The sequence below is a fragment of the Denticeps clupeoides genome, chromosome 2 (assembly GCF_900700375.1).
Source record: "Denticeps clupeoides chromosome 2, fDenClu1.1, whole genome shotgun sequence".
Lineage (NCBI taxonomy): Eukaryota > Metazoa > Chordata > Actinopteri > Clupeiformes > Denticipitidae > Denticeps > Denticeps clupeoides.
The window spans coordinates 27248928-27276237 of NC_041708.1; the positions used below are offsets into that span (position 1 = coordinate 27248928).

The window sequence follows — 27310 nt, forward strand, 5'->3', positions numbered from 1 at the left end:
CACAGGCAAGATGCTGCCCTGTCAAAAAGCATTAAGGAACTATGCCAAATAAAACCTGACTCCCATCTTTCATGTAATGAAGATATTGATGATGCATGAACAGAAATCTTTCTAGCTGTCTATGCAGAGAGGCTCTTCAAAAAGAAATGGGTAACATAATGTGAAATCTGTTATCACCACCAAATTGATTTCGTCGTTGCACCTACAATTATGGAACGCGAGTTTTAAAGGGAACAGAGGGGGGCGGAGTGGGTGAGCTCCGACTTGTGGGTGGAATTTTCTGCATGATATCACAACCTTTCCATTTAATGTGACAGCCAGTTCTTGCACAGGCATATCTGAAACAATCATCAAAAGGAAAGTGCTGACAGAACAGTTCAAGGCATCACAATTTAAAAATCCACCCGGAAGTTTTTTTTTTGCCTTTCTATTCCTCCAAACAGATGTTCGCCAAATTGACAAAACTAATGGTGAAATGTTTTAAATAGTAAACAACATTAAATAATCCCTTCTCTGAGACATTTCTCTAAGACAGCTTTTTCTGGGCATTATATAACATGGAAATCAGAGCTGTGGCTTTTAAAAAAAAATATAGCATAAAGTAAGGGAGCAAGCAGGGACATGTATTAAGCCTTTAAGTTGGCATGGTAATGACGGCAGGGTGAGTGAGGTAGTGGTGTTGGCTTTAAAGCTGATTTATGTTGAGATGGCTCCAGGGGAGAGCGCGCAAAGGTAACCCTGGGAAATATTTTTGCCTTCGGTTAAAGCTCTAAATCTGGGGCCACTTAAAGACCGGACTTATCCTTTATTTTTGAGGATTAAGTTATTTGCTGTCACTTTTTTATTTGCGCCATGGGCATTGTTTTATAAATGCACCAAAACCACTTTTTAGCCTCGCCGTCAAGGAGAGGATTCCATCTTGGGAGAGGGGGAGCACGGTGTTTGTCTTTCACGTGAAGGGTGTGCGACGCCGTGTGTCATTAATCGAGAGTGCGGTGGATTTGCATAGTCAGGCAGAGTCACAGTTGTTAAAACAAGCTAAAGACGTCAAATAAATGCTGCCTTTTAGATGCAAGTGGGCAAGAGATGAAGGGATGGATCTCATTCCTGTACAATAATAAATTAGGTAATGCATGCGGCCCTTTACATTCCCATGTGCCGCTCATAGCAACCGTTCTAGCAATGTGCATCCTCTGCCAAAGGTTCAATTTCAAATTGTCTACAGAAAAAGAAATTCATTTATTTGATCCTAATAAACTCTCCAGTGCATTAAGCATATATGCATGAATTAATACTTGGGCTTTTATGTTCCAGTGAGGCAGCACTTTCACTGCAAAATTTAAGGGCAAATATCTTCAAAGCCAAAACTTCTGGGCAAACTATCTTGCATGGCGAGCCCGGCAACAGCGTCGGCTGTGCGTTTCTTGACTTGCGCCGTTTCACTTAATGGGGCTCGTCTGAAAGAGAGTGATGGATGAAAAGCACAGTGCTTTTTAGTGACTGGTGGTAAATGGCAGGATAAGCGATATCACAGTGTATGTCTTCCTCATCGCTGCGTTTTACAGAGCTCGTCTGAGGCGCGCCTCGACTTCACAAGCCTCCCTTCGCCGAGGCTCGCTACTTAGGGCTTTGATGTGAGACAGGCCATGGCTGACTCCTTCGCAGGTTGATGGGCTTTATTCTTAAGGGTCGTCACGGGGAGAAGAGAATTCGTGTCGTCTCTCACGCACGCCGCTCCCACCTAGAGACCGCATTATTCAGCTTACTGGCCCAGAAAGCGCGTGTGCAGGAAAGATGGCGCGCGCCGAAGCGAAGCTGCGTCTGTGGGTTTCTCCGCCCTGCGAAATGTCACACTTCGGCGCCGCCGAACGTTTATGATTATTCCGGCGAAGGAGACGGAGTCTGGCCTGTGAAGAAAAGAGCGGAGGCTGTGGAGCAGGCATCCTGTTTGGGTGACCCCTGAGGAAGCGTAGCAAATTGTGATCATGTGCCAAGATCAGATAAACGGCAAACTAAATTATGTCATTCCTTCGCAAGTTGGGAAAAAAACTGACCTTTTTTTTTTTTGGTTTCGTTTTTTCACTGATGACGGAGTAAGGTTTTACGCCGCACTGCGAATAGAAGTGCTGTGTCCCAGCTAGCGGTGTGAGATGAGACCTTTTATTCATGCGCTGGGATCCATTGTGTCGGATGCTGAGAGCTCTGCCAGCGTTCACGTGGCTGCATTACATTCATTATCTCGACTATAACAGTTCACACCTGCAGAAACAGGTCAGCCCCGACCCTGATGGAGCGCTGCTACGTCAGGAAGTGCAGAAGCCTAGCCTTCGGTAAAACTCGCACTGGGAGGTCAAAATTAAGTCAGGAAGTGCTGAGAATTTAACACTTAAGGGAAAAAAAAAAAGACGACTTCACTTCTGTTTCCAAACACACATTAAATGGTAATCACATGTGCAGGTTACAGCCATTTACAGAAAGCATCCCTTGGTGTTGTTTAGAGCAAAAAAAATGAACTAGAAAGCCAAGGGTTGGGATAATTATGTGATAGGATATCTAAAATTGACTCTTTTTTTTCCCCTTAAACGTATTTTTGTGTTACCTGGCAATTGCCCTAACTTCTAAACATTTTACTAGCAGCACATTTTACATGAGGCTGGCAAAGCAGAGGTGCACATAAACGAGTTTCATTGAGAAAATGGGAGAGCAGTAGGTATTTGGGGTATAGTAAAAGGGAATTATGGCATCGTGACTCAGCGGCGGAATTGGAATACATCACATAATTAGAATAGTAATGCTGTACTGCCAAATTATCGGAATTATTTGCAGCTGAGAGGGATGGAGAAATGGGAGCTGGGGCTCTCTAACCTAATCAAAAGTAGTTGGAAAAAAATATGTTCCACTTAATTAGCAGCCCTTGTTTGACTAATAGCTGGCTGCTTCTTTTTTAGTACTGCTGCTCTCACACATGTGAGGCAAGTGTACGAGTCCCAATAAAAACGTAGATGATGCTGGTCTGGATCGGGCAGACTCTGCAGTATCACATCATATTTCCCACTATGCATTTTTGCCATGATCCATGAGAGCTGTTGAAATGCATGCAACATGTGGCTTTTTATAGGCCAATTGCGCTGCTTGGTAGAGATTAAGATGCGGAAATGGCAGGTCCCGTTGTGATTAATAACTGCTTTGGAAACATCCCTGGGATTCACAAAGTGCGTTAAAAAAACAGCAGTTATTGGCAGGTTGCTTTCCATAACCTACGTGTGTCTGTGACCTTTAAAAAATAATCCAATGTTTCACAGCATGATATTTGAGACTTTAATGTTAAGTAAACAGAACCAGTAATTGCAGTGAAAGCTACACACACCTTTAATTCGCATGTGTTTGCTCAGTCACCTAAAAATGAGGTAAAGGGAATGAGTCTTTCAATGCAACATGAGGGCATCTGGGTATCATAAAACACAACTCCAGTGCTTCATACATTAATATGACACTCACACACACACACACACACACACACACACACAAAGTCCCTATGGACGTGTTGTGTCAAAATCACGCTACTCGTGCTGTCTTATCCCGCTGATCTGTGGGTGGGGATGAGCACCAGGCGAGACTGCACCCTTCAATCAGGGCACAGTGGCGGGCACAGGCGGCTGTCTGGTTTTCATGCTCTGTGGGGTCCCTGCAGCCTGGAAGAGCCCCCAGAGAGTAGCTCAGATAGAGGATCTCCAGCGGGAACCTGGCTGCTGGCGGAGGAGTTGCTGATGAGATGCGGCGAGCTCTGCTCCAAGCCAAAAAGCTTTACGTAAAACTGAAGAACTGCATCATACGCCTGGGCGCAGCGAAAACTACAGGGTGCGCTCAGCTGTGCACAATTACAGGAGCGCTTTCAGTTTTATCTGGGCAAACAAAGAGTATCTCAGAATAAAGAGGATATTGTTGCTGAGACTACAAGTGCCAGTGATTGAGGACATGAATTAACAAGCAGAGCGTAATCAGTTCTGCATTGCGATTGTAAAACCACAAGAGTTGTTATGTCATATTAAAAAGCGTGCACATGCACAGAAAACAGCTACAGGCACAACCTGTTAACTGTTAGTTTTTGTGTGATGCAGTTTGTCATGGAATGTCCATCCAGTTCCCATTTTAATCGTGTTTTTTTTTCAGAGCTATATAGCTGCACACTGCTTACATAATAAAAAATAAAAAGGAGAGAGAGTTGAGATTCAGTGTTATGCCCAAAGACAATGTGCGGCACTGGGGACTTCTCTCTTCTGGGCACCATGTACAAATTCTTTGGGGCAGCTCTGAACATCTAACACACCATGGCTGCTCTGTTCACGCACCCACTACACCAGGGCAAGGCAACGGCACCAGGGCCAGCGGCTCAGCAGAAACTGACAGCTCAGATTTCCTTGAAGTGGGTGCGAGGCCAACACATGTGCCGGATCCTGGGGGCCTTCCCATGGGCCAAGGCCAGGCCTGCCCACCTCTTCCTGCCATGGGAACCTGAGGTGATCACCTCTAGACACAACACCACCAGGAATTAGATCAGAATTGATTGACCTTTGGCAGCCTGTATGGAGCCCTGCTGTACACAGGACGGATTGTTGAATGGACATTTTAACCACTGTGTCTCTCTGTTTTGCGAGGGGCCTAACACCATGTATATTAAAACAATGATAGACTGTGCTTCTAATACTTTTATTCAAGTTACTACTGTTCTTATTCACATGACGCACTGGACAGAGTCAGAATCACAGCGAGAAATCTTCCTAAAATCTTTTTTATTCCTCTTGCTCAGTTTTTGTCAGTGTACATGGTTCTAAAACCAATTTGTACACTATATTTGTAGTACTTCATAGTGAGAAATGTGTTGGATAGAAGTCGCATCAATAGCTGTGAAATAGGCTGAGACTCAATAGACACTCAACCACTGAGACTGAAGAAATATAGGTCACTCTGTTCTAAAATGATTTTAGAGAACACTTGTCCAAGCCCTAATGGTTCTTAGAAACAAAAGGAGGCATCCTAAGACACACGTTACAAGTTTCTAAACTGGTGGAAATAATGTTAAATGACGTCTAGCATGGACTGATACACATTTGGTTGAAAAACAAGTGGTTACTCCAGAAAATATGTTAGACATTAAAGGTGAGACATTGCTGCTGCTTTGCTAAAACATTTATGTCTGAAACCATTAATTTCAGACATTAGTTCTTCATTCATAATAATAAATGTGTTTTCATTCATAATAATAAATGTGTTATCATTCATAATAATAAAGTGATTTGGAGATCACTGCAATGAGGTAAAACATAAAATAATAATTATAATAATAAAACATTTTAGCAATGGTAAGAAGCTAAAACTAAACAAAAAGAACTCTTTCCAGACAACTGAGTGTAACCTCTTTAAATAGAGGCAATAAGTAGAGCATGTGTCTGAAACATAATAGGGCTTTCTTCATTTTTTAAGTGTAAAATGAGTGTGGAGATACTGGCTACATCACATGGCCTCTGGAGGCGAGGGGTGCTGCTACAGTCTGCCTTATCTCTGCCATTTTCTTTTTATAACAAGAAAAGTCACAGATATAATTGATATGAGATTTAGGGGGTACATTTCAGTGTAATTAGAGTCTTGATAATTGGGCTAATTAGATCTAATTGTTATGTGAGAGTGAGTTTGATTAAAACAGGTTTCCCCAAAACGAAAGACGAAAAAAAAAAAAATTTGGTTGGATGACACAAGCACCAAGCAGTCTAATTAATAAGCAAACATGTATAAACAGCACTGATAGGCTACTGCAATGTGGTTGGGGATGATGCACCACATGCTATGTAACTTGGCAAGCCCAGAAAACAGTTTTCTAAAAACAAATAAAAAACTTAGGCGTTACTGCATATGCACAAAACTAGTCTTGGATAATAACATCAATAAGGCAATTTAATTAAGCTGAAATGTATAATATTATATAAATAATATGTGTATATGAAAATAATATAATGATGTACACAAACCAGTGTCTGATAACAATAGATTTTTAAAAAATATGTAATTAAGACATTTAGTCAAATGTCATGCCAGATTCTTAGATGAGAAGAAGGAAACCACAAAATTCCTGCCATATAAATCACAACAGTGGACACTGTTTAAATTCAGCACATAGCCCTGTAATTTCATAGGAGTGGATCTCATGTCAAACTACCTATTCACTTTTCAAAATATGTTCATTTTCCACATTATTTCCAGGAACATCTTATAAAATTACACATAAGCCCCAGGTGGGACTTTATATTCACGTGATAAAATGTATATATTTATTGGTAAAGTGTATTAATAGCACATTCACCATATTTTCTATTGCAGGCCAGAGTGCAGTAAAATGTTTACTTGTACTAGAGTGGTCAGGAGAATACTTAGGAGGCTACATCTGAACACTTTGATTTCTTTTGCTTACATTTCTTCAAGAAAGGTGGCGAAGACTGTACTTGCAGACATCAAATAAGTTGTAAGGTCAGAGAGTGTCTTTCATGTCTTCTTCAAACAGATATCAACAGAGAGGGATAGACTCATAAAATCATCCCTGCCGTATTTTTCACGGTCTTTTCATTTTTCTGGCAATTGACTGTTATTGTCAATACTTGCACTTCGGAGCATTGTGTTTTCTTTGAAATTATAATTTATGGTTTACGGTTATTATCGTTCCATGGATGTTTTGGGAAGTCGTTTTTTTTTTTTTTGAGGTTAGCAACCAACAGCTCATTTTTTGATATGTAAATCTGCAGCGGATAAAATGAGAAGAACATAATCAGGCTCAAAGAAAGGGAGGACTGCACAGACTCTGCCCTATCGAGATAAACTTCAAATATCAAACGTTATTCATGTGCCTCACATTGTGAGCAATAGGCAGCGTTCAATGTCTTTTAAAAAGTATGCCAGGAGCTTTTAGTCATTGCTACTTTGTGTTAGGAATTGTTTTTTTTTTTTCACAGCTGTGTGTTGTAGTGTAGGCCTTTTTAAATTTCTTTATTATTCCATTTACTCTTTTTTTAAACCTATGGCTCTTTCTTAATTGCATATGTGTATGGTTATTAAAACTAGCAGAAATGAAATATAATTTGTCGGATCCATAATACCCTTTTGGAAGTCTCATGCACTATAGAAAATAGGCAAATATTTACATCCTTTTATTTAGTAATAATGGTGGTGTAGGTGTATTTTTGCTGTGCATTTTTAAACAGCACTTTCCTTTAACACTCTTCTCAACCTGTTACAATGCACGGCATAGGCACATGCAGCATGTGGGAAAAAAGACAAAACATCAATGAGTTCAGTCTTTTGTGATTCTCTAGATGGCAGTAATATCCCTCAATCATTCGATATGAGCAGAATTCGGGATGAAGAGGCGGGCTGCAGAATGCGGGAAGGACGTGATATCATCAGTATGCCTCGCCCTCCAGTCTGAACAGCACCACGTGGGTCAGCAGGAATTAGCTAAATGAAGAGCAACTAAGGGACCCATTGGTGAATTATGTCTCTAAACAATGACAAGGGGGACAAGTTTGTGAAGACATTAACATGTTCTGAATCCCCTAAAAGCTGCCTCCAAATATAGGAACAGACAAAATGTTAATAATACTGCTTGTTTTTCCACTGCTAATTTTATGATATGATGCAGGGTTTTTTTTATTATTTAAATGAAATATAAATTTATCATTTTTATAAATGAAAGAAAACACACTGTGGGAACTTATTGCTAATGTGGAAAGCTGGATTTGATTGTGTTCTAAAGCACTGATTCCACCCACGTCCAGTCAAGGACTCCTTGCCAAAATCAATAAATAGAACATGGGGAACTAGTTATTTCCTAAAAGTATGAAATAAAGCAGTTCTGTCTGCATATGGAAAGTGCCGAAACGTTAATCAAAAATCATTCAAAAAACGAAACTCCACAAAGGGAGTTAATTAATAACAGTAACGTGAAATCGTTGTCAATGGTTACTCTCCAGACATTCCGTGACATTTGGTGATCACATCTATTTATTGGAGGCAGACACACACACACACACACAGGGCTTCACATGGTGAAGTTGATAATGAGTTGTGAGACTTACTTTAGGGAGAATCTGTATTCCTGCAGCTCGTCGGCGGTGAGCCTCCACTGCGTCTCCTTTTTGGCTGGCTGCACAGGGGGCGGCGGCGGCGGTGGTGGCGGTGGTGGTGGAGGCGCGACGCTCCCTCTCAGACAGGGGTTTGAGCTATTTGTCTTGTTGATTGGCTTCTTCTGTTTCGTGCACAAAATCGGGGGAGACACACACGCGGATGTCGTTTGTAATCAAAGCAGGAAGCGCCTGCTCCCGATTTATCTGGGGAAGCGTGGTGACAGTGCCACGACACCCGGGCCTCATCCCTCACACACACGTACACGCGCGTGCACGCATGCTGCAATCAACCCCAGAGACGGATGACACTCAAATTACACTCAGCGTCTAATCAAAGATGCAGTGAAGAGAGAGAAGAAGAGGGGGAGGTGGGTCGGAAGAAAGATGCCCTAACGCTTAACGGTGCGATATGGTTCATTTCAGACGGGGCTTGATGTGTGTAACAAGTCATTTGCTGTCATAAACATGGGGGAATGGAGTCAGGAAGTGGGTTTTAAATATTTCAGAGAGGCACTTGGGCTGCCGCTGATATTATTTGTTAAGCCGCCAACGTGCTAACAGCTTGTGCTCCTTCGTCCTGACGAGTGTTCCACTATGCCCTTGGGTGGGCTTAGGCCGCACGCTGTAAGTTGTGAGATCCTCCGTGCTTATACATGTTAATGAGATCTGGCGTTTAAAAGCACGCCCGCTCATTCCCCAGTTCCCGCCACCTGGAAGGCCAACCCGACCGCAATAAATAGTGCCATGTAATAAGAAGGCAGCCGTGGCTTTCGCAGGACAGCCTTGGCCGGATACGGTGTGAATATCAGGGTGATGACCATTTATGACAACCATAAAAAAGAAAAAAAAAAAAAAAAAGACAAGAGGGAGAAAAAACAGGAGATATAAATAAGCCACGACGTTCTCCGGGTGCCCTGACAATAAATTTATTGCAATAGTTTAAGAAGAGATTTTCAAATGTGATTTCTGCTGTCCCTCTGGGGGAAGTGGTGGCTGGGAGAGAATACATTTTAATTAGCCCGCGCCACAGGTCGAGGGCCCTGAAATTTGATGCCTGGCTTCCAGGCGCGGGCACGTTTGAGATCACCGCACTTAATCATTAGACAACTGCCTCATGCCCGTTGACATTTGACAAAGAAAAGAGAGCTGCCTAAAACAACTCAGGTCCATTGTGGGCCAGAGGCAAAAAGAAAACACAAAAAAAATCATTTCTTAATCTGTTCATTTAGGAGTTCAAAGTTGCCATCGTCTGGTCAGGACAAAGCGGCAGCCATAATGAAGGGGCAGGAGTACCAGAGCTTCATTTTGCCCCTTGAACTGCAGTAACATGAATGCAGTGTGGTGGTCGTAACAGAAAGAGTGATGACTGAGACAGCAATGCCTGATCAGCAAAGAGGGAGTCGTTGTGCAATTACCACTTCAAAGTGTGGCAGGTACAGTAAAGGCTTTGATTCATTTAGTTTAAGTCCTGTGGAACCCCGGAAGAGTCGTATTATGAGAGAAAAAGAGAGTTAGGCTGAGGGAGTGAGAGACAGAGAAAGAGAGAGAGCAACAGAAAGAGAGAGAGAGGTTTGCTGGCATTGCTGATTTCACAGAATTTGAGCTGCTTTGGCTTGTCAAGCAGATCAAAACTGGCTTTGAAGACTGAAAAATACCTGTTAGTGTGAAATGTATTTTGACAAATCTCTGATAATAACAGGCTAAGGGGTGGGGGTGGGGGGTGTGGCCCATTTCCAGGGCGAAACTGTTTCCTAAATCACATTGTTACCTTGTGCTGCATTCCAGGCTTGGCTTTCATTGGGAAGGGATTGCTTTTCTCGTCTATACGCACAGGGCTTGGGACAGCTCCAGTACAATTCTTCCCTAGAGTGAAAGAAATTAGAAAAAAGTAATACACTCTGTGCCTTGCTTTCATTGCCAAAACATTTCAATTAAAAATAATTTAAAACATGCAGGGGGATCTTTACTGAGTTAAAATTAAACAAAAAGTTAATTCATATTACACCTGGATTAACAGTTATGACTGTGTCTGTTTATGAGTAGTAAAATGAAAAAAGCTAGTCCATAAATATGTCAGCTGTAACAAATTTGAATACTTAAATAATCGCAATGCAAGTGTAATTGCATGCAAATAACTTGTTTCAATGAATTAGTTACTTTCAAAGCTACAGGGTATCTGGTTATGTTTTTCACTTTATTTTTGTTCTTTTGCCTTTTAATTCTGGACTCTTTTCTCCCTGTAATTGTTTTGGTGGCCTTGCATCAGTGGGTGAAAGCAGTAAATTGTTTCTGTTGTACAGTCGGAAGAACAGCAGAAAAGATATGGCGGTAGATTCCCCTCTGCAGCATAGACTCTTTGGAGGAACAACCTATTAAACTTTCACAGCAACACACACACACACACACACACACAGACACAAACCTCTCAGAAAATCTCGCAGCCCAACCTCACTGGCTCAGATCACTCTAATGCATGCAATTAGAAATGATGAAAAATCGAAAAAGAAATTAAATTTAGTTGTAATACATTTCTCCATTCTTCCTTCCTTTGGAAAATTACTTTTGAAGTGTTTTTTTCTCTTTCCTTTTCTCTTTTTTTCCTGTAATTTAAATGGTAAGCCGCCAGATGTGTGTCTCATGCTTGAAGAGCTGGGGTTTTGCATTATTTAGCATATTAACATTCACAGAATTTAAAAAAGGGTTCCTGCATTGCCTGGGGGTTCTAATTAAGTAAACCTTAGCTTGATACATGTAAAAATTTCACGATGAGAAACTTTTTTTCATTGCTTTTTTTTTTTTTTACTGTAGCCAGTCACATCTATATAATAAATATGGAAACTTCCCAGATGATATAATTTTACTCTTGCTGCAGGATTAAATATATCAGTAATAATAACTTTTAAATATAGGCAACATATCAGGAAAGCTTCTGAAGGCTAAAATGGGTTTAATAGTGGCAGCATTCTGCCTAGCAGGATTCTGACATCCGCTCTCCGTTTTTGGAACCGACATCAGATTTAATTCACACACAGATGTAAGTTTTAATTACCACTTTTGCTGGTAAACATTGGCGATGCCTACAGTTACAAGGTAATGGGGTTAAATCTGCTTTATCTCAGAGGCAGGAATATGTGTTTTTTATTTCATTAAGAGGCTTGTGTAATTATGAAACTTTCTCTTGCATGGTTTGCCTGTCATAGGCGCTGCAGTCACTCAGTTTCACAAGTGTGCCCGTTTGTGAAAGTCAAACGTGTTTAAGAAAAATCCATTTATTGGGACTGTTAAAAATATTTAGTTAAGAATATGCCCACAAGAAAACCATCATTTGAACAAAGTCCATTTAGGGATCCATTCCATTTAATGACATATTATATTTAAATGGGTGAAATTTCTTTCAGGACGTAGGTGTTTGCTTTTTATTATTATTTCTAGCAGCTATGCACATAGGGGTCCAGCAGTGTTAAACATTACTAATTCATCCAATAATCGCACCATTAATTTTCACCTTCAAAAGTAAGTGTACATTTATACCGAAATCCCCTGTCTCTGTAAAGAAAACTAATTAAACATACTCTACATATGCTGCATTGCATTGTGGGTCAGCTTGCCTGACTCTAATGAAGGTTCCCTGGATGTCCAGAGCCACAGAGTGCACTGTCTCTGCTCTTTGGCTGGAGCCTGTAAATCCCATCACTGGAGCTCTGGCACCTTGACTCCTCTGTGGTCGACCATGTTTTAATGGGGAGAGAGCGAACGAAATGCCGCAACTTCCACTCTAATTACACTTGCCCAGGCCTGATGCTTAGATGGTACTGGGCCAGAATTAGCACAGTGTTGACAGCTATAGGCTACGTCCGTGAACTTGGAAGGCCGCGGCCGTAACCTGTGTTCTCCGAGGGCGAACAACGGCTCCTTGTTATCCACGGTTTCCCCAGTGCTATGTGTATATGTGAGCGCAGGAGAAGGGCCTGGGGCCACAGGGCCTGTTACTGGTAGTGAGTGTGCATGCAGGCCTCAGTGCTCACCTAGACACTGGCTACCCCCCTACCCTGCCTTTTGGTTCAAAAGTTGCATCGTTTCGAAGGTCAGTGAATTATTGATTTCTCCGGAGAACTGTGCTTCATGTCAAAGATGGCCTTTTCTGATTTCAGCATTGTGTACTCCAAAGTCAACAATTACAGCTAATAAAAGAGCTTCCGAGTGATGGTAAGGAGAGAAAAAAAATACACTATTCTTCTATTATGCCTTCAAATGGACCCGTAAATTGAACATTTTGGTTTACAATTTTATACAATTCTTCACATTGTGTCTTTCTGGCCAACAGCCAGTTATATTTGCATTACAGTGGATTGCATATGGCCTAACTGCAATGATATTATAGCAAAAATTAGCTTGATGACAGAGCTGTCACTTCAAAGCACTTTTTTCACTTGAGGAAAATGTCCCTTGGGTATGTTTGTCCCACTCTATCAACTTTACCGAATGGGCACGGGGGAATCAAGAGGTGTTCTGGCATCTCTGCAAACAAGCTTTGATGTAACAAAGGTTAAAGAGTCCATTAAAAATACACAGACTGTAGGAAAGTTAATTGGGGTAGGGCTCTGTCTTTGTGAACAACGATCTTAAGCCTTAGTTCAGCCCACGTCTGCAGGCATGATGGGTTAGCCTCTTCGCTGCACAGGCCATCAAGACCAAGACACGAAAAAATCCTGGAAATTGTCATTGTGCTCAAGGGCCTCTATATTATGATGCATTAACTCAAGGCTAAAAGAGCAACAGAGCACAATTCACAAACTACAAGCACTGCACATGGTCACTGATATACTGAAGGGCAGTCAGAACGTGCAGCGCTAATTTAATTAGTCATGTGAATTCAAACAAACCCAGCAGAACCGAATCATACTGTAAACGTGAAAGGTCAGTTAACCCATAGTGCCTCTAGCTATGTCTTATGATATAACCACTTAAAGTATGTTTCTTAGTTTTCGGCTCTTATGTTGACACAATATTTTGTATCTTATTTTCAAATAGCATTTTGAATTTAGATTTTTGGGAAAAGAACCCCAGTGTACTGAGGAAACGTCATGATCTGCACATTGGGTGGAAGGCATTTCTACAAAATGAGATTTTGTTTGAGGGCAATAAAAGTCTGTATCTCTAATAAAAGTCTGTATCTTCCTCCGACATGACGGCATCGCTCATCTAGATATCAGAAGTTGCTCGCAAAGTAATGCAACCTGAACGCACCCATATGCAAATGTGACACAAACGTCAACTCAGCTTACCAAAGCCGAGCGAGACGTGCCGCAAGGGACACCTTTTGATCTGCTATTTGAGTTTCAGATAGGGTTCACTTCTCCCTCTAACCCCCTCACCTGACATTTTCCTCTCTTTTATACCACGTCGGCTACGTTCTCTGTTTTTTTTTTCCCATCAGTGTGGCAACAGAGCATAAATCTCCCAGAGTGCCTCAGTATGGGGACACTTCCCTCGTGGGGTGTTAGGATCTCGGTGGGAGGTCAAAGGTTGTCCTGAAGAGGAAGTGACAAGCTGTGAAATGTAAAAGACCAATTTCTTCCACATGTTGCGGTACTCTGAGAACACTCCGGAGCTGTCAGCCAGCATCACGTTTAAATGGGCCAGGTTGCTACCCAGCAGACCTGTCACGACTCATTTGTAATTAAAAAGGCTGTGTGATGTTTAAAGCTGAGCACCCCAGAATTTTTTTCCTCCGCACTGTTAAATAAAGATGAGTTCCGCAAATATATATACATTTACATAAATTGTATACATACATGATCTATTGATAACAGAGATTTCGTTCTTTCAAGTTCTATCAATACCAAATGCAGCTTGCAGTGTTTGAAAGTCCTTCTGCTTACTTTGCCAACTTTGTTGGATGACCTGAGATGGACTTTAAAGTGAGGAGTTGAGAGAACTCTAAACTGCCTCTAAACTGTACACACTATGACGTGTACACTATAGATCGTACTATAGAACAGTCAGCTTTTAATGAATTAGACTAAAAATATGATAGAAAAGAACTGTGACAACCTGACCAAATATATTTGGGGACAACAGGAGGCGTGTGCAGCATTATAAATCCCATATCTGCTTTGTGTAATCCTGCCATCACCAGTAGTAAACCTTGAGGAGGTATATGAATACAGGATGAAAAAGAAGAGGCATGCAGCCACACACAAACACACACAGTGGCCAAACAAAGCATGGTGTGTAATGACAGCTTTTGGCCCCAATGCAGTGCCAATTTGTTTGGGGGTGTAGTAGGGGGAGTTTGCGGTTGTATTTGCTAATAATTGTGTGCCGTTTGAGCTTCTGGATCACAGCTTACATTCAAATGCAAGGAACAGTATCATTACTTTTATCTCAGCATGCGACCCACTGCATTCATCTGTTGTTTCTCAAACAAACATGGAACACTCATAAAATGAAATGATCAGTATGCAAATAGATGAGGCAGAGGTTAAATGAGTTCCTACTAGCAGCATCCCATTCACATTCAGGCAGGGTTTAGGTTTTGTACTTTAATGCCACATGAGCGCATGGGTTATGTTAATATCATGTGGTAAACATGTCAGGTATAACCAACTCAAATCCAAAGTCAGTTCTGGAGATGTAATCTTTTATAGTAATGGAAGTGAGCATTGTCAAAGATGAGCATCTCAGCATGATTACTGAAACCTGCCACTGTGGCACCCCTGGCAGTGACATTCAATGGCATTTGTCCCCCCGTGGAGCCCTTGGCAGTGACGATGTCCTACCTGGCACTGATGCTGAGCTGGAAGCGGAGGCTGCCGGTCTCTCGCTGGGGTAGGACTGGGTCTGAGGGGGAATGTGCAGGGCCACGCTGTGCTCTGGACCCCCAGAGCTGCCCCGAGGTAGCTTCCTCACCTGTACCCACCACAGAGGCACCAGTGAGACAGTTGACATATGGAAACAGGAGAACACGGGAGACAAACAGGACTGCTCTTATTTATTCTGCTTGTGCCATTAGTGGATTTACTTCTATTATACCTGTTTTACTGGTATTAGTGGACATAATTGGACATCAGTGATTAATGCAACTTCTAATAATAGAGAGCTGGGGTAAACAGATTAGCATCAATGATGAAAGGAACTCTTGTTCTGCCTTTTAATTCAGTTAAGCTGTTGAGTAATGCGATCAATGCAAAGGCTCAAATGCATCCGGATATGTTTAGTAAAGATGTGGTTTGTCTCCAATCTGGCTCCAGTTTCCAATTTGCACGCTAAAGCCATTTACCACACACCAGATCCAGTTGTGGCGAAGAGAGAGAGCAGGTAGTGCACATGTAACTTGACCACAGCTGTAAGGAGACAGGCATACGTAAGCGCATACTCAACTGCAGCCACTCTGTCCCATTAGAGAAGCACGCAACTGCTCTTCTGCCTGCCCAGGATGCCCCACATGTAGTTTTTTTTACATTAGTAAAACTCTCAGTGATCATTTGAAAATGGTGTCCTCAGAGTGCATATCCAGCCATTGTAATTCATGTTCACAAAATGTTCACATTTGGCTTTGTAGTTTGAGAGCTTTACTGAAGATATAAAAAAAAGTCTTTATAGTGGATTTATAAGACCATAAAACTACTAACTGCTCTCGTCAGTGCTTAAAACAGTGTAGTTTTGTTGCATCTTTTGTGCTACAGAATATATATTATACCTGGAAATACAGGTTGCACAGCCAGTTGTCTAGGTCAGCTGAGATGAGATCCTCAATCTTTCGAAACTGGTCGAGTGTAGGGTCAGGCCGGCCTCTCAGGAGGGGAGTTTTGAACTTGCCCTGGATGATGCTGAGGGAAGCGTCACACACAGGGAAGGCTGCCCAGCTGACCACAGCGCTCATGTGGCTGTGCTCCCCTGGGAGAGACAGCAGCCTGAAGATCAACACGGAGCACGGCAGGATGTCACAGGCAGCTGGCAGGACCTGAGCATCCAGAACAAGACAGGCAGCCAAACAGACAGAGGCTGGCATTTTATTCTAATTAATTTATTGCCTAACCTTTATTTTACAAGGGATGTCTCTGGACATAAAAAATATCTGCCGTCTACATTTAATAAGATCTACAACACTTCTTTAATGTAACCACTGCAATATCTCTGTAATATAAATAGATTATATTTTTGGATGGAGGAAGGTAGCAACCTTCTAATATCAGAGGTAAAAATGAATGTGCAAGCAGCATTTTGAAGTAGCAGCAGATTAAATTAGGAGCTCATGGAAAGATCACATAACTTGAGTATAATTGGAAACAACTTTAAATATATTAAAATTCAAATTGTATGTAAACTGAGCCATATGTGAAGAGACAGGACCCTTAGCAACACACCACGTTGCAGTGGATAAAAAACATGGATTCTTATTTACACTGAGAATTGTAGACAGACCTGTATTCGCCTTTAAAAAAATGAACTGACAGAGAGGAGCATGGCACTTCATCAGTCACCGGCAGGAATATTTCATCCCTCTATTAGTAGTAATGGAATATGGTGAAGACTTGTTTTATAACATAAATCATGTATATCCATGCTAATCTGCTTGTGTTAGCGCCTGAAAAATTATGGGCCAAGGCTGACTCAGGACAAAATGGCTGGCATAATATTGCATATTATGGATATTGAAAATATTTCATATTGTTAATTTACCTCGAAGAAAAAAAACATGCCCCACACAGTGAAATATGAAGAAAGGAAACTGTAGCGTCCCATGCCAGGCTGACAGACGGTTCGTCAGAAGGAACAGCAAACAGAACCAACTGCAGCATAGAAGTACATCCTTGCTTAGTGGAATCTGCTATTAAAACATTTAAACTATCGCGTTTCTTTTGTGCTTTTTATTTTCTATGCCCCCATCCTCAGACGTAGGGATTTAAAAGACTTACTTTCCAAGATTTACTTTATCTCTCTTCTTTAAAAAATCAATTAAAAGCATTTAGTTAAGAGGATGAGGGAAGTATGAAAGGTTTGAAACCGAGATTTAGTTCAAGATGAACTTCGGAATAGATGCCAAACGTTTTCCTATGATGGTGCGCCTTGAATGCACACAATCTCAACACAATAAGGGTTTGACTCCTTTGCATCCAACTTCAAACAAGCCATGAACAGTTTTGCAGACACTGTCTGGCATTAATCTTGAATACAGATCAAGTGGAAGTCTAATTTTACTCTTTACCGGCAGAGCACAAAGAAAGGAGAGCAAGAATGAAAGAGAAAGTGAGCAAACAAGGAGCCGCTTTCCTCCTACTGCTGCTAATTCCCCATTTCCTCTCAGGAGGCACCAGTCAGCTGCTGAAAATCGCACAATAATGTGGGCTAGGGCGAACACGAGAGCCAATCCTGAGAGTCACAAACAAATCTGCTCAGCATCTCCACATGGGAAACAGCCACCGAGTCCTATAAATAAGAGAAGGGGCTGTTGGAGGAATGGGAAAGTGACACGAGGCTTTCTCAATGGCGCACTAAACCTTTTACCTCCGAATCAAATCCCACATTTTTTTTTTTTAGGCGAAAGACTGAAAGAAATAGAGAGAAGGGTCTGCATTCAGTTTAGCCATCCCACTCGATCCTTTATGGCACAAGAGTGCCAGACAATATTATCAGGGGAGTGAGTGTTGATGAATACACCCACCAGCGCATTGACTGTAGTATGGCCACATGTGCTAAGGCCCGCACAATCCTCATCCGAAGACTGGCTTTGGACAGGGAACATGCACAGCTAAAGAGAAAGTGGGTAGATCTTAAAAAAAAAAAAATCCTTCAGATAAAAACATCCTTTTGTAGGTCTTTCCAAATGGAACGTGGCTTAACACTGCAAATCTCCAATAATTAGTCTTATGTGGTTCATGATTTAAAATGTGATTAAAATCTTTAATTTTTTTTAAAGAACTATATGATGGTTCGAATCCAAAATGTAAACAAGTGGATTGTAATTAAAGTAATAAACATTCATATTTTGCAGACGTATATAAAATAGAATTTAAAATTTCAAGATTGTCATTTTTCCTTTGTTCAAGGTGAATCCATGATGTGTGTTCACAGGCCCGTGGAAAATGCGGTAAATTTTTCAGAGAATTTGTACTTCATTTTCATTCCAATAAAACACTGTGCCCTTATATAAATGAATAATAGATCTTCTCCTGTGATTTACATGCATGGATTAAATGTCATGTTTGAAAAGTTGCTGTTTTATTCATATTGGATTTCCCTCAAGTAAACCCAGGCAGCATATTTTAATACAACGTCTTTCTCCCCTCACAGACACAGTTATGTTTAATATAAGTTCTCATAACCTTCCCAGATCTATATATTACAGTGAAGCCAAATCGTAAAGCCTTGGATGGCGGAGGGGAGGTTTTTGATCCAGCGCCGCGGACTGGTGCTATTATCATAGAGGACTGTGCATTCTGATTCCATCTGACAGATTACCTCTGCTTATTTTGAAGATAGCATTTAGCAAATTCTGGTTTGGATTTCACTTCAAAGCATTATCCCTTCTCACACCCTCCGTGTTGGGGAAGAATGTGTATTAATGTGAGAGGCTCTTAGTGTCAGAATTACTTTCAGATGAAGAATATGTTTTTTATTTATATATTTCTTTCTTTATTTTATTTATCACACATCCAGCCTGGGTTGTGAAGGACTGTGCTTTCTGACGTGCCCCTTCCCCCCACATCTTTTCAATAAAGAGGGCCTTATTGAATGAGCTCCCATTGCCACAAATCACATCCTGTCTTTTAGTCCTGAATAAAAACACATTACTGCTCGTGGAGAGGAGGGGTTTTGGGGAAGAGGGAGTGTGGCTCAGAGTGTGGCAGGCCCCTTCAGGGGAGGTATTGCTTTACATTGTCACTGTGTCTTTGATATAGGTGTTTTTTATGGTATTTGGCCTGTTTGGCAGTGGTGCAAATAGTCTTGGAAGTTTGAAAGTCTGTGGGGAGAAACTGCAGCCACAGAGTATCTCTCAGCTTGTTGCGTTTGTCTCTAGTCTTATGTGCAGCACTTACAGCATGAAGGCTCTGGTCGATGTTCAGCTCGGTGTCATAGAAGCGACCCTTGTGCTCAACTGGCTCTGTAGAGGCTGCCCACCGCTCCTCCTTCAGATTAGACCAGTGCAGGGCCGGCCCTCCCAGGCGGCTATGCAGGGACACATTGAGGGCATAGTGGCCTCTTGGCAGCTTGTCCCTCACTGCTCGCAGGCAATTCAGGCGAACCTCTAGAGGCTGGGGGGTATGGGCCCATTCCACCTAGTCCAAGAGAAAGAAATGATTTTATATGTACATTCTACATACCGTATACTGCATGTGCATTGCATTATATGTTTTTCATTCTGAATCATCTAAATGTGAATAATCAAGGACACGTGTACAGATTATATTTACTTTAACACGGGGTCATTTTTATCCTGTGGTATTTCCTACCAGCATAAGAAAGCATATGTGGAGTGATTTGGTTTACAAAATTTGGTGACACAAAACTCCATGGCCATATGTAGTGGAGATTCATTTGAGAAAGCAGAAAGTTAAATATAAAGCAAAGACAGCCTGTAAGCCGCCATGGCAAAAGCGTGGGAAGACGGCAACACAAGACGCACAGCCTGGAGCTGCTCTGACATCAGCCTATTGTACCATCATTGACAAAACCATACAAAACAATAAACAAACACATGACCTGTCAGACATTTCCTCACCAAATACACAGTTTGGGGCTAAAGTAGCGATTGTTTATGCATATGATTAGCAAGATGCATTTTAGAAAGGCTACATGTGTGAATGTTTTAGGTGACAAGGTGGATGGAAGTATGATTCATAATACAGTCTACTATTCAGTGGTTATTGCATTCAGGTCTTAGTCAAGATATTCTTTTCACTCTGTACTGAAGGATTCTAATTGGTTATTAATGTGATAACAAAATTACAACTCTCTATGGTTACTGTAGACTAATTGCTAATGATTATTATGTCACACACATTTCAAGCTTATTCCTGGAATAAAATCAGACTGTTTATTGTGTTTAAATTACAGTCTAATAAGGCTATTGTAATCATTTTGGAGTGCAAAAACTGTTTTTTATTAAAGACTATTTTCTTTTTTTTTCTTCCATCCTAAAGTATACACACTAATGTAATACATAGAGGGTGTGGGGTCACGTGAAGAATTCCATCCTCACAAAGACGGTGTGAAACCAAGCTCGCCTCTTCTCCTCTAATCTTGCACCCACCCTGCACAGTGGGAAAAGCCTCACTGAGCCACGCCGTAATGCCACCCTATCTTCTCCACGGAGCGCCTTTGCATGGGCAACAACAAAAAACTATTTAGGCTTCACTGAAATGAGCATAATTGGTGGTAAAGCGGTTTAACCCACACATCCCATACAGAAGGTTATGGCTTCCAAGCCACTACAAGAGCGGTGATATATATATGTGTGTGTGTGTGTGTGTGTGTGTGTGTGTGTGTGTGTGTGTGTGTGTGTGTGTGTGTGTGTGTGTGTTTGTGTGTGTGTGTATGTGTGCGTGCGTGCGTGTGCATGTGTATAGCGATTATAAAAGCATATCACAAGATGATCTGAAAACAAATATTATTAAAATAAAGATTATAAACCTAGTGCAAAATCTAATTTATTGCATCAAGTATTTATCTGTTAAATACATAAACTGTAATTAATTACCTTTTACATGCTTTACATAATTTTGAAGCTGGCAGCAATTCTCATTGGTAAACAAGAACATTCAGAGTAGCCAGACCATGTTCAGTTTTCAAATTATGATCAAAAGTTTTCCAAGTAATGCACTGAACTTTACACTAATACTTTGTAACTTGTACACTGGCAGACTAATAATACTAATTAATGATAATATATTTGTAAAACAAAAACACCAGGGATTTTATATCAATTCATACAAAACAAAAATGGGTAAGGATCTTACATAAAATATATATTTTAATTCTCAAAGAAACCTTATCATATCCCACCAACTTAGAACCAAAACGTATAACTGATTTATAACTAGCTTCATGCATAAATTCTAAATATATTTCAGTCACCCTATAGTCTGTAATGTTGATGTATCCTTGTTATAATATAACGATGAAGCTTTGAAGATGCACAATTTTTTCATGTGGCAACACATACATTTTTTTACAACAAAGTTGCCTAGATGTTTGTTTTGAAATGACACTATTATGATCTGGTTGGGATGGACACATGCACACACACTCACCTACAGTACACATGTACACACATATCAGGCAGAGTCAAGAGTCGAGATTTCCAGGAAGGTAAAAGGTGAAGTGAGCCAATTTTCCATATCAGAGGTGGTTTGTTTGCCCAAAGCCTTGGTTGTGCTTAAAGTGCCATAACATTACACCATTCCTACAGATGAGATCAAAGGAGCCACCACATATTCTCTGCAGGTTTTTTCACCCCCACCACACCCCACCCCACCTTTTTATTTTTTTGGCAAGAAGGGTGTCCTTTACCGAAATACCTTTCAGGGTTCCGCATTGACTGATCACAAAATACATTCTTAATATACAGGAAATGCCACATACAAAAACTTCTTTTCTTTCTAAGTATAGCCTAATATTCAGAGATTAAGCTTTCTCGTTAATTATTTTCATTTTAATTAGTAAATCTTAATTAACAATGAACATTTACCCTTAAAATTTTTGGCTTCGGAATGAAAGAGGGGAAAAAAACGGGTGAATAAATATGACAATCTTTTCGGGACCTCCAGGCAGGATTACTGATGCAGGCAGACTTGGTTATTAAACACGTTCTAAATTAAATGCCTCCATGAATTTTGCACAGAAATATATTTTCATAGTTTTGCATGCCAAATGTGACATTTTATATTTGAGATTCATCTGCCGCAGTAATTTTGGAAATGTCATATAAACAAAGATTTTGTCATTTACCAATGAAATTACTATGCAAGGCAGGCTGGCCATTGCTTTTCCTGGCTGCGCTGGTTGTTTCAAGTCAGCAAGCCATAAAAAATCTTTATCTCTCTGAAACACAGCAATTTGGGAGATAATCGAATGGTGACTGGGGGGCAGAAGTGCCAGTCTGAGGAATTATACCACAATCTCTCCTGCATTTACAACCTTCCTCAAAGCGAGTTGTCACCCTGGCAGGAAGGGCTGATAGAAGATTCATTACATCCCTAAGCCTGCATGGTGGTGGAGAAGCCTCATCCAACCTCCATGCTCCTGTTTCTACACAACACACACACATACATTCTTTTTCTTTTCTGTCGTTTTTTTCCCTTGCTCCCTCTCTCTCTTTATAAATATAGAACATATCTTTTGCACACCAGGGGGAAAAAATGAAAAGAGAAGGACAGAAGAAGAAAAAAATAAATTCTTTAATGGCAAAAAGTCTCATTTCTGAGGCTGTGTGACTCTCTCTCTCTCTAAGTGTGTGAGTGTGTGCTTATGTTTGTATTTTAATGCATGTTTGCATGCATGTGCAAGACAGAGAGAGAAAAGAGAAATTTGCACTGCCACAAAAATTACATTCATTTGGAGATTTCACATAATTACATCACCTTTTTGTTCACCTTCTCTTTTGTAAATACAACCTTCACAGCCTCGCAGAGTCTAAAACCTCTGGAAAAGATATGCTCACTGGATATAAAGGAAATGTTTGGTTACGTTGCCATTTACCCCATCGTGACCGATAGCAGGGTAAAGGACAGTACCTGCCAATTATGAATGGGCTCCACTGTCGCCGGGGTCACCGTCAGATGTCCGTATTTGGTGATGACTTCCCCTCTGCGTTCCCGCAGCGCCTTCAGCAAGCGGTTCTCCGCCCTGCCAACACAGGCCCTAACCGTGTTACGAACCACCTGCATATTACATTCGCTTGTTCCACTTGTAGCCAACAGCAGCGGATCTAATAAAAACCCAGCAAAACACACGCTCACACGCTCTCCGTCTGTGTTTTTTTTTTCTCTTTCCCTTCCCCTCTACCTAACCTCTTGGCCTTTCAATCATAGCTGAGCCAATGCAATAAAGCCTCTGAGCTGTGGTTTGCAGCCCTCTCTTAATTATTCAAAATAAGACAATATCATGCGCTCTGCCTCAACAAGAGAGGAGCCATGTCACATTGACTTTTTGGTGGTTTGTGTTCGTTTTTTTTTTCTAAGAAAGGGTTGCACTGTCTTTCATCAGGAATCATCACAATAGAGCATGGTGCCAAATAAATGTAATGTGCTTGGGCCGCTGAATCAAAACACGTTTGAGTAAAAGTCGTTTCGGCCACCATCTCAAAAAGAGTCCACAATAATTTTCTCATTGAATGTTCACCAGTGTTGCCTTAGGTGATATGCATTAAGTCTCCAACAGCAGCCGACCAATGATATTTTGGCTAATTTAAAGGGCCAGGCATAAATGGCAAAGGTCATTTGTTGATGAGGATCTTCTGACAGATGTGGTGTTAACCTCACAGCCACAACTTGCATCGAGCATGGAAAAAAGGCTGATGTACATTTTGCTGATTTTGTTATGGTGGTACAGTTATTAAAAACCTAATGCTCCGGCCTGAAGGCAAAGGGAGAATATGTGTGACTGTGGTCTGAAGTGGATGGAGTACAACTGATGCCCCTTTGCGTGCAGATTTTTGTACCCTGCAGTGTTTTAAAGAGACCACAATATATCAGGACAGGACAGCACAAAAACCATGCAATACCCAGCCTCATACATATCAGCAAAATACAAGTATTTTTGAAGGAAATATAGATATAGAAGAGATTATATTTAAAGATATAAACTGTGTACGGAGCCAAATGCAGAGGCAACATACTGCTGAAATGAGGCATAAAGCCTGTCCTGAAGTATCATCTCTTCTTGGTGGGCGTCTCTACGGGAGTTTAATTCCTTTGAGGGGAAAAAGAACATTTAAGAAAGCTATGTGGAAGTATATCATTTCCAATTAGTGTACTGTGATGTAATATCACAGCTACTACTAGTTTAAAAACTTTACGGTTTTATCAGAAATTTGAATTTAGTGAAATACAGATTGCACATTCTTGCACATACCTCGACATTCTCCCTTAAGAAGGCCATCAGACCTCTCTTCTTTGCCCACTCTCTCCCCGATTGTTCATCCTGCCAAAAATGAGATGAAACATTCGCTCACTCTGGGACGGTTGTTCAGCAGAATGCTGGTTGTGCGAATTAAGCACAGCATCTAAACAATGTGGTAATACAATCTCCAGGCGATCGATCGAAGCCAGACCCTACAGACATACCACGGTAGCATTTGATGAATATTTCTGGGGATACCATTCAGTCAGCAAATTTCCTCCTCTATTCACAGGCCATTGTAATCACTAACTGACAGACTCTTTTGAAGTAGCATGAAGGCTTTGTGTGTTAAGAGAAAAAGGGAAAAAAGAAAGACACAGACAATATTATTCTGAAATAGATATGGAATCTTGAGTGGATAAATGTGCTCTTTCAATGAAAAGTGGGCGCACTAACAGCTGGGGAGCGCCTGAGCCATTATGATGGGATAAAACACTGATCTGCACTAGTATATAGATAAGGCTGATTATCCAACTTAAGCAATGACTCAAGCTACATACCATTACATCTGATCCACTGTAACATATTGTGGATCAATTTTTCTTCAGTCCAAAGTTGCCAAAACAAGATTAAAGCTATAAATACGTTGGATAATATTTTGCACTCATACGGTTTAGTTATGCATTTAGAATAGGTTTTGATTGGCACTTATCTCTGACAATGGAAACCCATGTTCCTATTTTCACCCCAGTGACTGATGTGGTGGAGAGACTTCTCTAAGCTTCTTCCTATGTTTACAGCAGTCCTAAAAAAATCCGCATTTCAAAAAGCGAACCCATAGAAACAACAGTCACGCTCTAGTTTTCTTGAAAAGACATTTCAATTGTTGACAAACCCAAATGGAAAATGAATAATGATGAGTAGTCACAAGATAGCACACTGCAGGAAGGCTGTAATTGAATACTTTTGAAGCAAACTTAGCCTTTTCTCTGAAACCTTTGTTTCGTTCTAAATCTAAATGAAAATAAACAAGGTCCATGATTTCACTGCAAACAAAAAAAAATTCATGGGACCTACAGTTTAGGTCATTCAGGACATCCGTGCTTTTATTTAAGTCAAAGTTAAGTGAGATGCAGTATTGAATGACTCTTAAAGTGGGCACATAAACAATAAACAGGCACATGAAAAGGTTCCACAGACACTCTGGTTCCAGTGTTTCCATTAAAGGAAAGCCCACAGTAGTGGCGGCGGCTCACGTGTTTCTGAAAGCGGAGGCTGACACAGATCTTCTTTTTGTGACTCTGACCTGTCCCAGTGAAAGGCTGCCAAGAGGGATCATGTCACCCTGCACACACTCCTTCAGCTGCTTCACGTAGCGCGGGATAACTTCGTCTCTCTTTTCTTCCGCATCCTGCCTCAAATGCGTTTTCCATCCACCCGAAGCACCAGCTACACAGGCCCGGGCCACAGACCTCCACTCAACCGTCTCATCGCCTTCGTCTGGCGGGACTGTACCTGAAAACACACACATTCACACGGCAGCAAATCCAATCACAGACACAAAAAAACATGTGCACAACAGGCACATACAACACAACCATAGCATCGTAGGGCCCTGCAGGGACAGTTACGGTTTCACACCTCATGTTGGCTACTGCTGGTCTCCTTAGCAATGCAGACTCATGCCCCCAGACACATTTGTTCTGCCAAATTCTCATGTGCAATATTAAGATTTAATTAAACCCATCAAGTTAATCAAAAGGGGACAAGCTAATGTTGCCCTGATGCCATTATGTCGTTAACACAGGAGCCCATAAAATATGGGAGCCTACAAGCAGTACTGTAGCAGTACTTAAATATGTAAAACTTTTTTTGCGTTTCAGACAACCTTATCTTAGCATAATATAATGTTAAATGTACACACAGGTTTTCAGTAACCTAGTAGCAAAATATACTTTTAATAAGACTTGGCTAGTACTTGGCAAATTCCTCATCCACTATGAATTTTTAAATAATGCAAATGAATTCATAAGTGGACATTGCCTTAGCCCTCTGACACATTAACCTTTTTTAGTTTAACAGATTCCAGTGCATACTTCAGGTCATTTCAGGTCAACTTATTAAGGTCACACTCCTTCATGCTTTTGCAACAGAGAAGCATCACCCAAGTTGGACTGTATGTCCATTCGCATATATCCTCACCCTGAATGTATTTGGCATTTTTAAAAACCTTTTCAAAACTTATCCATGTTGGCGCAGGTTTCCTCTAGGGTCTCTAACGTTTCCCCTCTCTGCCCAAGAGCATGCACACCCTTCATCTACACTCACAAATCATTACAAATCTTATACCATGGCCAGTGTTGTCCATTTTGCTAATGATTCTTCTTCCTGCACCAGTCTACATGAAGGTGCTTTGTCTCATTGCTGTGTGTGTTAAGCCCACAGTGCATCACACCACAAGAGAAAAGCCCAGCCTCGGCAGACTGAGGCCTGTACAGGTGGGAGGCATCCAAAAGAAAAGGGGTATGGTGATTGTGTGAAAGTCTATTGTGGCATGCTTGGAGAACCACTGGCAGTCAATGCTGTTGGGACACTCACTGTGCAGCAAAAGGGAGATTTGCCTCTTTTTTTTTTTTTTTTTTTTTTGCACGTGAAACTGTTAATCCTGGATCCTCTTTACTTTTTTTCCCCTCTCTTTAGGATTTCATGTACACTCAGAGACAATAGCTGGCCTGCTAATCTCACCGCTCCAGCTAAATCCACAACAATCAAAATAATACCAGCCGGCTAAATTCTAGCATGTAGTGGCGGGCCTAAGCCCATCACTTGTGCACTGGAATTACAACAGAGATGCAACGTGTCAACAGGATCCCGTGCAAGTGTCTTTACAGAGAACAATGGAAGCTTAAAGCAGCACCATTTTGCCTGTTTGGGTGCATATTTAAATTAGCTTGTGCTAATGGTACAAGGCATGTCTGACACTCAACAATGAAGCTAGCATGGAGAGAAAGCGCATTACAGCACCCAGGCTGGTGAAGATCAATGGATGAAGCATGTCCTCTGGTTCACTTAAGGCA

The 27310-nt window shown here is 41.1% G+C and overlaps 1 protein-coding gene across 3 annotated transcripts in view; it reads right to left on the minus strand.

Annotated features, from left to right (window-relative positions):
- The window catches only part of ofcc1 (orofacial cleft 1 candidate 1), a 63079-nt gene that overhangs the window by 25454 nt on the left and 10315 nt on the right, over positions 1–27310 (minus strand). For all 3 annotated transcript variants that reach the window (XM_028968436.1, XM_028968444.1, XM_028968429.1), the window contains 9 exons: positions 25540–25748; positions 24246–24314; positions 24010–24083; positions 22907–23018; positions 19211–19450; positions 15871–16134; positions 14951–15080; positions 9937–10031; positions 8121–8290 (listed from right to left, as the gene is read on the minus strand). In XM_028968436.1, the coding sequence (XP_028824269.1) occupies positions 8121–8290; positions 9937–10031; positions 14951–15080; positions 15871–16134; positions 19211–19450; positions 22907–23018; positions 24010–24083; positions 24246–24314; positions 25540–25748 (1363 nt within the window). The remainder of the gene's footprint in view (positions 1–8120; positions 8291–9936; positions 10032–14950; positions 15081–15870; positions 16135–19210; positions 19451–22906; positions 23019–24009; positions 24084–24245; positions 24315–25539; positions 25749–27310) is intronic.